Source organism: Pseudophryne corroboree, chromosome 6, assembly GCF_028390025.1.
Source record: "Pseudophryne corroboree isolate aPseCor3 chromosome 6, aPseCor3.hap2, whole genome shotgun sequence".
Lineage (NCBI taxonomy): Eukaryota > Metazoa > Chordata > Amphibia > Anura > Myobatrachidae > Pseudophryne > Pseudophryne corroboree.
The window spans coordinates 520,793,164-520,805,473 of NC_086449.1; the positions used below are offsets into that span (position 1 = coordinate 520,793,164).

Genomic DNA, 12,310 nt, shown 5'->3' on the forward strand with positions numbered 1-12,310 from the left:
TTATCAAGGTAGGAATGACTTCTTCTGGAATGCCTTTTCCTTTTAGGATCTGGCATTCAAACGCCATGCCGTCAAACGCAGCCGCGGTAAGTCTTGAAAAAGACAAGTACCCTGCTGAAGCAGGTCCCTTCTCAGAAGTAGAGGCCACGGATCGTCCGTGACCATCTCTTGAAGTTCCGGGTACCAAGTCCTTCTTGGCCAATCCGGAGCCACTAGTCTTACTCCACTTTGCCGTATAATCCTCAATACCTTTGGTATGAGAGGCAGAGGAGGAAACACATATACCGACTGGTACACCCAAGGTGTTACCAGCGCGTCCACAGCTATTGCCTGCGGATCTCTTGACCTGGCGCAATACCTGTCCAGTGTTTTGTTGAGGCGAGACGCCATCATGTCCACCATTGGTTTTACCCAACGGTTTAATAGCATGTGGAAAACTTCTGGATGAAGTCTCCACTCTCCCGGGTGAAGGTCGTGTCTGCTGAGGAAGTCTGCTTCCCAGTTGTCCACGCCCGGGATGAATACTGCTGACAGTGCTATCACGTGATTCTCCGCCCAGCGAAGGATCCTGGCAGCTTCTGCCATTGCCCTCCTGCTTCTTGTGCCGCCCTGTCTGTTTACATGGGCGACTGCCGTGATGTTGTCCGACTGGATCAACACCGGTCTTCCTTGAAGCAGAGGTTCCGCCTGGCTTAGAGCATTGTAGATTGCTCTTAGTTCCAGAATGCTTATGTGAAGAGACTTTTTCAGGCTCGACCACACTCCCTGGAAATTTCTTCCCTGTGTGACTGCTCCCCAGCCTCTCTGGCTGGCACCCGTGGTCACCAGGATCCAATCCTGCATGCCGAATCTGCGGCCCTCCAATAGATGAGCCTCCTGCAACCACCACAGAAGGGATACCCTTGTCCTCGGCGACAGGGTTATCCGCAGGTGCATCTGAAGATGCGACCCTGACCATTTGTCCAACAGATCCCTTTGCATGGAATCTGCCGAAAGGGATTGCTTCGTAAGAAGCTACCATTTTTTCCCAGGACTCTTGTGCATTGATGTACAGACACCTTTCCTGGTTTTAGGAGGTTCCTGACCAGGTCAGATAACTCCTTGGCTTTTTCTTCGGGAAGAAAAACCTTTTCTGAACTGTGTCCAGAATCATCCCCAGGAACAGCAGACGAGTTGTCGGCATTAATTGGGATTTTGGAATATTCAGAATCCATCCGTGCTGCTTTAGCACCTCTCGAGATAGTGCTAAACCCATCTCTAGCTGTTCTCTGGACCTTGCCCTTATTAGGAGATCGTCCAAGTATGGGATAATTAATACGCCTTTTCTTCGAAGAAGAAATATTATCTCGGCCATTACCTTTGTAAAGACCCGAGGTGCCGTGGACAAACCAAACGGCAGCGTCTGAAACTGATAGTGACAGTTTTGTACAACGAACCTGAGGTACCCCTGGTGTGAGGGGTAATTGGAACGTGGAGATACGCATCCTTGATGTCCAAGGATACCATAAAGTCCCCTTCTTCCAGGTTCGCTATCACTGCTCTGAGTGACTCCATCTTGAACTTGAACTTCTTTATGTACAGGTTCAAGGACTTCAGATTTAGAATAGGCCTTACCGAGCCATCCGGCTTCGGTACCACAAAAAGAGTGGAATAATACCCCTTCCCTTGTTGTAGAAGAGGTACCTTGACTATCACCTGCTGAGAATACAGCTTGTGAATGGCTTCCAAAACCGTCTCCCTTTCTGAGGGGGACGTTGGTAAAGCAGACTTCAGGAAACGGCGAGGTGGCTCTGTCTCTAATTTCAACCTGTACCCCTGAGATATTATCTGCAGGATCCAGGGATTTACCTGCGAGTGAGCCCACTGCGCGCTGTAATTCTTGAGACGACCGCCTACCGCCCCCGAGTCCGCTTGCGAAGCCCCAGCGTCATGCTGAGGCTTTTGTAGAAGCCGGGGAGGGCTTCTGTTCCTGGGAAGGAGCTGCCTGTTGCTGTCTCTTCCCTCGTCCTCTGCCTCGTGGCAGATATGAATAGCCCTTTGCTCTCTTATTTTTAAAGGAACGAAAAGGCTGCGGTTGAAAGGTCGGTGCCTTTTTCTGTTGGGGAGTGACTTGAGGTAGAAAGGTGGATTTCCCGGCCGTAGCCGTGGCCACCAAATCCGATAGACCGACCCCAAATAACTCCTCTACGCATCGCCTGTCCACTGTCGTGTCCATAAAGCTCTTCTGGCCGAAATGGACATAGCACTTACCCGTGATGCCAGTGTGCAGATATCTCTCTGTGCATCACGCATATAAAGAAATGCATCCTTTATTTGTTCTAACGACAGTAAAATATTGTCCCTGTCCAGGGTATCAATATTTTCGATCAGGGACTCTGACCAAACTACCCCAGCACTGCACATCCAGGCAGTCGCAATAGCTGGTCGTAGTATAACACCTGCATGTGTGTATATACCTTTTTGGATATTTTCCATCCTCCTATCTGATGGATCTTTAAGTGCGGCCGTCTCAGGAGAGGGTAACGCCACTTGTTTTGATAAGCGTGTTAGCGCTTTGTCCACCCTAGGAGGTGTTTCCCAGCGCTCCCTAACCTCTGGCGGGAAAGGGTATAAAGCCAATAACTTCTTTGAAATTAGCAGTTTTTTATCGGGGCACCCCACGCTTCATCACACACGTCATTTAATACTTCTGATTCGGTAAAAACTACTGGTAGTTTTTTCACACCCCACATAATACCCTGTTTAGTGGTACCTGTAGTATCAGCTAAATGTAACATCTCCTTTATTGCCAAAATCATATAACGTGTGGCCCTTTTGGAAAATACGGTTGATTCGTCACCTTCACTACCGGAATCAGTGCCTGTGTCTGGGTCTGTGTCGACCGACTGAGGCAAGGGGCGTTTTACAGCCCCTGACGGTGTTTGAGGCGCCTGGACAGGCACTAAGTGAGTGTCCGGCCGCCTCATGTCGGCAAACGACTGCTTAAGCGAGTTGACGCTATCCCGTAATTCCACAAATAAAGGCATCCATTCTGGTGTCGACCCCCTAGAAGGTGACATCCTCATATTTGGCAATTGCTCCGCCTCCACACCAATAACGTCCTCATACATGTCGACACACACGTACCGACACACAGCAGACACACAGGGAATGCTCTATACGAAGACAGGACCCACTAGCCCTTTGGGGAGACAGAGGGAGAGTCTGCCAGCACACACCAAAAAGCGCTATATATGACAGGGATAGCCTTATGATTAAGTGCTCCCTTATAGCTGCTTTTATATTAATATATTGCCATTTATTTTGCCCCCCCTCTCTGTTATACCCTGTTTCTGTAGTGCAGTGCAGGGGAGAGACCTGGGAGCCTTCCTGACCAGCGGAGCTGTGACAGAAAATGGCGCCGTGTGCTGAGGAGATAGGCCCCGCCCCTTTTCCGGCGGGCTCGTCTCCCGCTATTTAGTACATTTAGGCAGGGGTAAATATCTCCATATAGCCTCTGGGGCTATATGTGAGGTATTTTTAGCCTTTTTAAAGGTTTACATTTGCCTCCCAGGGCGCCCCCCCCCAGCGCCCTGCACCCTCAGTGACTGCCGTGTGAAGTGTGCTGAGAGGAAAATGGCGCACAGCTGCAGTGCTGTGCGCTACCTTAAGAAGACTGCAGGAGTCTTCAGCCGCCGATTCTGGACCTCTTCTTGCTTCAGCATCTGTGAGGGGGCCGGCGGCGTGGCTCCGGTGACCATCCAGGCTGTACCTGTGATCGTCCCTCTGGAGCTTCATGTCCAGTAGCCAAGAAGCCAATCCATCCTGCACGCAGGTGAGTTCACTTCTTCTCCCCTCTGTCCCTCGTTGCAGTGATCCTGTTGCCAGCAGGAATCACTGTAAAATAAAAAACCTAAGCTAAACTCTCTAAGCAGCTCTTTATGAGAGCCACCTAGAATTGCACCCTTCTCGGCCGGGCACAAAAATCTAACTGGAGTCTGGAGGAGGGTCATAGGGGGAGGAGCCAGTACACACCACCTGACCTGTAAAAGCTTTACTTTTGTGCCCTGTCTCCTGCGGAGCCGCTATTCCCCATGGTCCTTTCAGGAACCCCAGCATCCACTTAGGACGATAGAGAAACCACGGATACAGCCACCAGCAGCTAAATTACATACACAGTAATGTAAGTGTGGCTCCTACTGGACTTCTGCCTAATGTGGAACATCCATTAGCTTCCTCACTGTGGTTTTGCTGTGGGAAGCCAAGGTTACCTATCCTCACAGTGCCTCAGAAAGCGCCACACATTTTTTGTCACGGAAAGAAATGCCTGATTGTCCTGGATCTTTCACTTCAATGCTAGGAATGCTTTATTACCCCTACATGCACTCTTCCTTCATACATGCCTCTCCCAATTTCCAGACTTTCACTATGCTCATACTGTACCTACTGGCATGGGTGCTTAATTAGACTGGCAGGTTGATAACAGTAAATTTATGGAACATTTAATTCCTAATCTCTGTGAGACTATCAGAGCTGCTAAACTGCTTACGTCATCAGTGTCTTTGACTCGGAGGATCTGTTCTCGGAGGTCCTGTAAATCATTAAACGTAGACTGTGCAGTTATGGAGTACACTAAAGCAAAGCCTTGTCCGTTCTTCATATAAAGATCCCGCATTGCTGTGAATTGTTCCTGTAGAAAAGAAAAAGTGAACAGAAATAAAAACTGGGTCATATTTGAGGAAGTGATTGACAAAAAAAAACTTGTACAACTAAAAGATTACAGGTATACATTCCATGTGTGTAAATGTACAAATACTGCAGTATAGCTGAAATAGGAAAGGTAATCACATTCACCTGACACGCAAACAGACCCACACAAAACATTTGATTATTCTCATTTTACTTCAAGAAAAATAAAAAGGCTTCTCAGGAATTACTTTGCTAAATCCTTCTAGAGCAATTTGGGGACTATCAATCCTGCAACATTTTTAAACCCTTCACAGGCCTATGCTGAGCCTATCCTGCCACTTTTTGGCCAGGGAAAAGTAAATGTATTTTTTAAACACCACCAAGAAATACTTTGTGGTCCTTGCTTTAGCATCAATCCCAATTTCCAAGATCACATAACACAGTATTTAACATAGAATTAATCAGAAAAGCTGCTCTTGATAATGTAAGAATACCACTTTGAATACAGAATACCTACCACATCAAATAATAGTACCCAATAGCTTATGTGAGCCAGGATGGGGGAGATCTGAGCAATATAAACGCCTCCCATCCTTAGCAAGCTTAACTCTTTTTTTGTAGTGCATATGAAAGAAAGACACTTCATTTGAAAGATTATACTCCTTCATATAAGAGGCCCCTCCAGTTTCTTGGGAGGTAAGGTGGAGGAGAGCTGGGCACTACAACCCCCCCCCCCCCACTTCCTATATATTACTGGGCTGCTAGGGGTAGATTTATTAAAGCTCTAAAAATGAAGCCCATAGCAACCAATCAGATTCTAGTTATAATTTCTCTACTGCACTCTAGAAAATGATAGGCCAAATCTGATTGGTTGCTATGGGAAACACCACCACCACTTGTCTGCTTTAGAAGCTATAGTAAATCTACCCTTAGAATTTTCTGTGTGTAAGGTATTACTGTCTGATGACCTGTCTCCCTCCCTTCTTGTTCATCAGTGTCGCTTTGTATGACAGTCATTCAATGGTGTTATTCTGAATATGGATATGTTGCTTGTGGTAGAAAAGGGGGAAAAAATAAGATTTTACTCACCGGTAAATCTATTTCTGGTAGTCCGTAGTGGATGCTGGGAACTCCGAAAGGACCATGGGGAATAGCGGCTCCGCAGGAGACTGGGCACAACTAAAGAAAGCTTTTAGGTCACCTGGTGTGCACTGGCTCCTCCCACTATGACCCTCCTCCAAGCCTCAGTTAGGACACTGTGCCCGGACGAGCTGACATAATAAGGAAGGATTTTGAATCCCGGGTAAGACTCATACCAGCCACACCAATCACACCGTATAACTCGTGAAACTATACCCAGTTTAACAGTATGAAAACAACTGAGCCTCTCAACAGATGGCTCAACAATAACCCTTTAGTTAACAATAACTATGTACAAGTATTGCAGACAATCCGCACTTGGGATGGGCGCCCAGCATCCACTACGGACTACGAGAAATAGATTTACCGGTGAGTAAAATCTTATTTTCTCTGACGTCCTAGTGGATGCTGGGAACTCCGAAAGGACCATGGGGATTATACCAAAGCTCCCAAACGGGCGGGAGAGTGCGGATGACTCTGCAGCACCGAATGAGAGAACTCAAGGTCCTCCTCAGCCAGGGTATCAAACTTGTAGAATTTTGCAAACGTGTTTGCCCCTGACCAAGTAGCAGCTCGGCAAAGTTGTAAAGCCGAGACCCCTTGGGCAGCCGCCCAAGATGAGCCCACCTTCCTTGTGGAATGGGCTTTTACTGATTTAGGATGCGGCAGTCCAGCCGCAGAATGCGCCAGCTGAATTGTGCTACAAATCCAGCGAGCAATAGTCTGCTTAGAAGCAGGAGCACCCAGTTTGTTGGGTGCATACAGGATAAATAGCGAGTCAGTTTTCCAGACTCTAGCCGTCCTGGAAACATAAATTTTCAAGGCCCTGACTACGTCCAGTAACTTGGAATCCTCCAAGTCCCTAGTAGCCGCAGGCACCACAATAGGTTGGTTCAAGTGAAAAGCTGATACCACCTTAGGGAGAAACTGGGGACGAGTCCTCAATTCCGCCCTATCCATATGGAAAATCAGATAAGGGCTTTTACATGACAAAGCTGCCAATTCTGACACACGCCTGGCCGAAGCCAAGGCCAATAACATGACCACTTTCCACGTGAGATATTTTAGATCCACGGTTTTAAGTGGCTCAAACCAATGTGATTTTAAGAAACTCAACACCACGTTGAGATCCCAAGGTGCCACTGGAGGCACAAACGGGGGCTGAATATGCAGCACTCCTTTCACAAACGTCTGAACTTCAGGTAGTGAAGCTAGTTCTTTCTGGAAGAAAATCGACAGAGCCGAGATCTGTACCTTAATGGAGCCTAATTTCAGGCCCATAGTCACTCCTGCTTGTAGGAAATGCAGAAATCGACCTAGTTGAAATTCCTCTGTTGGGGCCTTTTTGGCCTCACACCAAGCAACATATTTCCGCCATATGCGGTGATAATGCTTTGCAGTTACATCTTTCCTGGCTTTAATCAGCGTAGGAATGACTTCCTCCGGAATGCCCTTTTCCTTCAGGATCCGGCGTTCAACCGCCATGCCTTCAAACGCAGCCGCGGTAAGTCTTGGAACAGACAGGGCCCCTGCTGCAGCAGGTCCTGTCTGAGCGGCAGAGGCCATGGGTCCTCTGAGATCATCTCTTGAAGTTCCGGGTACCACGCTCGTCTTGGCCAATCCGGAACCACGAGTATTGTTCTTACTCCTCGTTTTCTTATTATTCTCAGTACCCTTGGTATGAGAGGCAGAGGAGGGAACACAAACTGACTGGTACACCCACGGTGTCACTAGAGCGTCCACAGCTATCGCCTGAGGGTCCCTTGACCTGGCGCAATATCTCTCTAGTTTTTTGTTTAGGCGGGACGCCATCATGTCCACCTGTGGCCGTTCCCATCGATTTACAATCAGCGTGAAGACTTCTGGATGAAGTCCCCACTCTCCCGGGTGGAGGTCGTGCCTGCTGAAAAAGTCTGCTTCCCAGTTTTCCACTCCCGGAATGAACACTGCTGACAGTGCTAGTACGTGATTTTCCGCCCATCAGGGGAATCCTTGTGGCTTCTGCCATTACCATCCTGCTTCTTGTGCCGCCCTGTCGATTTACATGGGCGACTGCCGTGATGTTGTCTGACTGGATCAGTACCGGCTGGTGTAGAAGCAGGGATTTTGCCTGACTCAGGGCATTATAAATGGCCCTTAGTTCCAGAATATTTATGTGTAGGGAAGTCTCCTGACTCGACCATAGTCCTTGGAAGTTTCTTCCCTGTGTGACTGCCCCCCAGCCTCGAAGGCTGGCATCCGTGGTCACCAGGACCCAGTCCTGTATGCCGAATCTGCGGCCCTCTAGAAGATGAGCACTCTGCAGCCACCACAGCAGAGACACCCTGGTTCTTGGAGACAGGGTTATTAGGCGATGCATCTGAAGATGCGATCCGGACCATTGGTCCAACAGGTCCCACTGAAAGATTCTGGCATGGAACCTGCCGAAAGGAATTGCTTCGTAAGAAGCCACCATCTTTCCCAGGACCCGCGTGCAGTGATGCACCGATACCTGTTTTGGTTTCAGGAGGTCTCTGACTAGAGATGACAGCTCCTTGGCTTTCTCCTCCGGGAGAAACACTTTTTTCTGGACTGTATCCAGAATCATACCCAGGAACAGTAGACGTGTCGTCGGAACCAGCTGTGATTTTGGAATATTCAGAATCCAACCGTGCTGGTGTAGCACCTCCTGAGATAGTGCTACTCCCACCAACAACTGCTCCTTGGACCTCGCCTTTATTAGGAGATCGTCCAAGTACGGGATAATTAAAACTCCCTTTTTTCGAAGGAGTATCATCATTTCCGCCATTACCTTGGTAAACACCCTCGGTGCCGTGGAGAGTCCAAACGGCAGCTTCTGGAATTGGTAATGGCAATCCTGTACCACAAATCTGAGGTACTCCTGGTGAGGATAGTAAATGGGGACATGCAGGTAAGCATCCTTGATGTCCAGGGATACCATGTAATCCCCCTCTTCCAGGCTTGCAATAACCGCCCTGAGCGATTCCATCTTGAACTTGAATTTTTTTATGTATGTGTTCAAGGATTTCAAATTTAAAATGGGTCTCACCGAACCGTCCGGTTTCGGTACCACAAACAGTGTGGAATAGTAACCCCGTTCTTGTTGAAGTAGGGGCACCTTGATTATCACCTGCTGGGTATACAGCTTGTGAATTGCCGCTAGCACAGCCTCCCTGTCTGAAGGAGTAATCGGCAAGGCAGATTTTAGGAACCGGTGGGGTGGAGACGCCTCGAATTCCAGTTTGTACCCTTGAGATACTATTTGCAGGATCCAGGGATCCACCTGTGAGCGAGCCCACTGATCGCTGAAATGTTTGAGGCGGCCCCCCACCGTACCTGGCTCCGCCTGTGGAGCCCCACCGTCATGCGGCGGACTTGGAAGAAGTGGGGGAGGACTTTTGCTCCTGGGAACCTGCTGTTTGTTGCAGCCTTTTTCCCCTACCTCTGCCTCTGGACAGAAAGGACCCGCCTTTTCCACGCCTGTTTTTCTGAATCCGAAAGGACTGTACCTGATAAAACGGCAGCTTTTTAGGCTGTGAGGGAACATGGGGTAAAAATGCTGGCTTCCCAGCAGTTGCTGTGGAAACTAGGTCCGAGAGACCATCCCCAAATAACTCCTCACCCTTATAAGGCAAAACTTCCATGTGCCTTTTTGAATCTGCATCCCCTGTCCACTGGCGAGTCCATAAGCCTCTCCTAGCAGAAATGGACAATGCACTTATTTTAGATGCCAGCCGGCAGATCTCCCTCTGTGCATCTCTCATGTATAAGACTGAGTCTTTTATATGCTCTATGGTTAGCAGAATAGTGTCCCTGTCTAGGGTGTCAATATTTTCTGACAGGGAATCTGACCACGCAGCGGCAGCACTGCACATCCATGCTGACGCAGTAGCTGGTCTAAGTATAATGCCTGAGTGTGTATATACAGACTTCAGGATCGCCTCCTGCTTTCTATCAGCAGGTTCCTTGAGGGCGGCCGTATCCGGAGACGGTAGTGCCACCTTTTTAGACAAACGTGTGAGCGCTTTATCCACCCTAGGGGGTGTCTCCCAACGTGACCTATCCTCTGGCGGGAAAGGGAACGCCATTAGTAACTTCTTAGAGATTACCAATCTTTTATCAGGGAAAGCCCACGCTTCTTCACACACTTCATTTAATTCTTCTGATGGGGGAAAAACTACGGGTAGTTTTTTCTCCCCAAACATAATACCCTTTTTAGTGGTACCTGGGTTTATATCAGAAATTTGTAACACCTCTTTCATTGCTTCAATCATGCAACGAATGGCCTTAGTGGACATTAGACTAGACTCATCGTCGTCGACACTGGTGTCAGTATCCGTGTCGACATCCGCGTCTGCCATCTGAGGTAGCGGGCGTTTTAGAGCCCCCGATGGCCTTTGAGACGCCTGGACAGGCACGAGCTGAGAAGCCGGCTGTCCCGCATTTGGCATGTCGTCAAATTTTTTGTGTAAGGAGTCGACACGTGCACGCAATTCCTTCCATAAGTCCATCCACTCAGGTGTCTGCCCCGCAGGGGGTGACATCCCTTCTATAGGCATCTGCTCCGCCTCCACATCATTATCCTCATCAAACATGTCGACACAGCCGTACCGACACACCGCACACACACAGGGAATGCTCTAACAGAGGACAGGACCCACAAAAGCCCTTTGGGGAGACAGAGTGAGAGTATGCCAGCACACACCAGAGCGCTATATAATGCAGGGACTAACTGAATTATGTCCCCTAAAGCTGCTGTTATATATACTGCGCCTAAATTTAGTGCCCCCCCTCTCTTTTTTACCCTTTTCTGTAGTGTAGACTGCAGGGGAGAGCCAGGGAGCTTCCTTCCAGCGGAGCTGTGAGGGAGAAATGGCGCCAGTGTGCTGAGGGAGATAGCTCCGCCCCTTTTTCGCGGACTTTTCTCCCGCTTTTTTATGGATTCTGGCAGGGGTAATTATCACATATATAGCCTCTGGGGCTATATATTGTGGTATTTTTGCCAGCCAAGGTGTTTTTATTGCTGCTCAGGGCGCCCCCCCCTAGCGCCCTGCACCCTCAGTGACCGGAGTGTGAAGTGTGTATGAGGAGCAATGGCGCACAGCTGCAGTGCTGTGCGCTACCTTGGTGAAGACTGATGTCTTCTGCCGCTGATTTTCCGGACCTCTTCTTGCTTCTGGCTCTGTAAGGGGGACGGCGGCGCGGCTCCGGGACCGAACACCAAGGCCAGTTCCATGCGGTCGATCCCTCTGGAGCTAATGGTGTCCAGTAGCCTAAGAAGCCCAAGCTAGCTGCAAGCAGGTAGGTTCGCTTCTTCTCCCCTTAGTCCCTCGCTGCAGTGAGCCTGTTGCCAGCAGGTCTCACTGTAAAATAAAAAACCTAATTATATACTTTCTATTTAGAAGCTCAGGAGAGCCCCTAGTGTGCATCCAACCTCGGCCGGGCACAAAATCTAACTGAGGCTTGGAGGAGGGTCATAGTGGGAGGAGCCAGCGCACACCAGGTGACCTAAAAGCTTTCTTTAGTTGTGCCCAGTCTCCTGCGGAGCCGCTATTCCCCATGGTCCTTTCGGAATTCCCAGCATCCACTAGGACGTCAGAGAAAAAAGCAGTGCACAGATATAATACTGCAATCACTCCCTATAATGGAGGTTGTATTAATGCCATTAAATACAGTTGCTAATACCTACATTATGGAGCTTACAGAACGAGGAATTTGGGGTATGGTATCCTAGCAATCCGCCAACATTTGGTTACATGTTATGAAACATACCCATTGTAGAATTGGACTAATAAAGAAGCCATCCATTAAATGATGTACTGTATTGTGCACGATGCCCCTCACTAAATTTTTTGTGAATTTATAGTGCTTGAGGCCCAGATGTTTTCAGTGCAACAGGTGTTTTGTACTACGAGTGAATGTAAAAAGTGAAATGTTTCCTGACACTGATGTACCATATAGCAATGCAGAGGTGAGAACCACAAGGACCATTTCCAACATCTCCTGATACAGGTAATGTAGCTACTATATTTGCCATGATAGGTGCAAAGCAAATGTTGTCTCACCATGAACATGATCCCCAGGAAAAAACTTTTCTAAGAGGCCATACCGTTTAAAAGATGGGTCTCCCCTCTTCATACATGGTTGCCACATGCACTCCAGCTGCCAGAATGGGGGAGAAAACTCCTTATCCATCTGGCTTGAAATAGCTTTTCTGTAGTGTATAACTGAGCACACTGCTTCTTAAGGCCCGTACACACTGGTCGATATATCGGCCGTTCTCTTGAACGGCCGATATATCGCGGGAGCGTCGGCCAGTGTGTACGGCCGATACGTCTGAACTCCGTCGTTCACAGACGTATCGCGTCAGCCGCGCAGCACAGCCGATGGCCAATATATCTACCGATAGCGTCGCTGTGTGTGTACGGAGCGGCTGGCCGACCGCCCGTACACATGCTGCGGCGGCCGGCGGTGATTGACAGCTGAACTGGGCGGGCGTGTA

The 12,310-nt window shown here is 48.7% G+C and overlaps 1 protein-coding gene across 1 annotated transcript in view; it reads right to left on the reverse strand.

Annotated features, from left to right (window-relative positions):
- The window catches only part of RAP1B (RAP1B, member of RAS oncogene family), a 174,942-nt gene that overhangs the window by 11,615 nt on the left and 151,017 nt on the right, over positions 1 to 12,310 (reverse strand). The window contains exon 5 of the mRNA XM_063927511.1: positions 4,529 to 4,669. Coding sequence (XP_063783581.1) covers positions 4,529 to 4,669 — 141 coding nt within the window. The remainder of the gene's footprint in view (positions 1 to 4,528; positions 4,670 to 12,310) is intronic.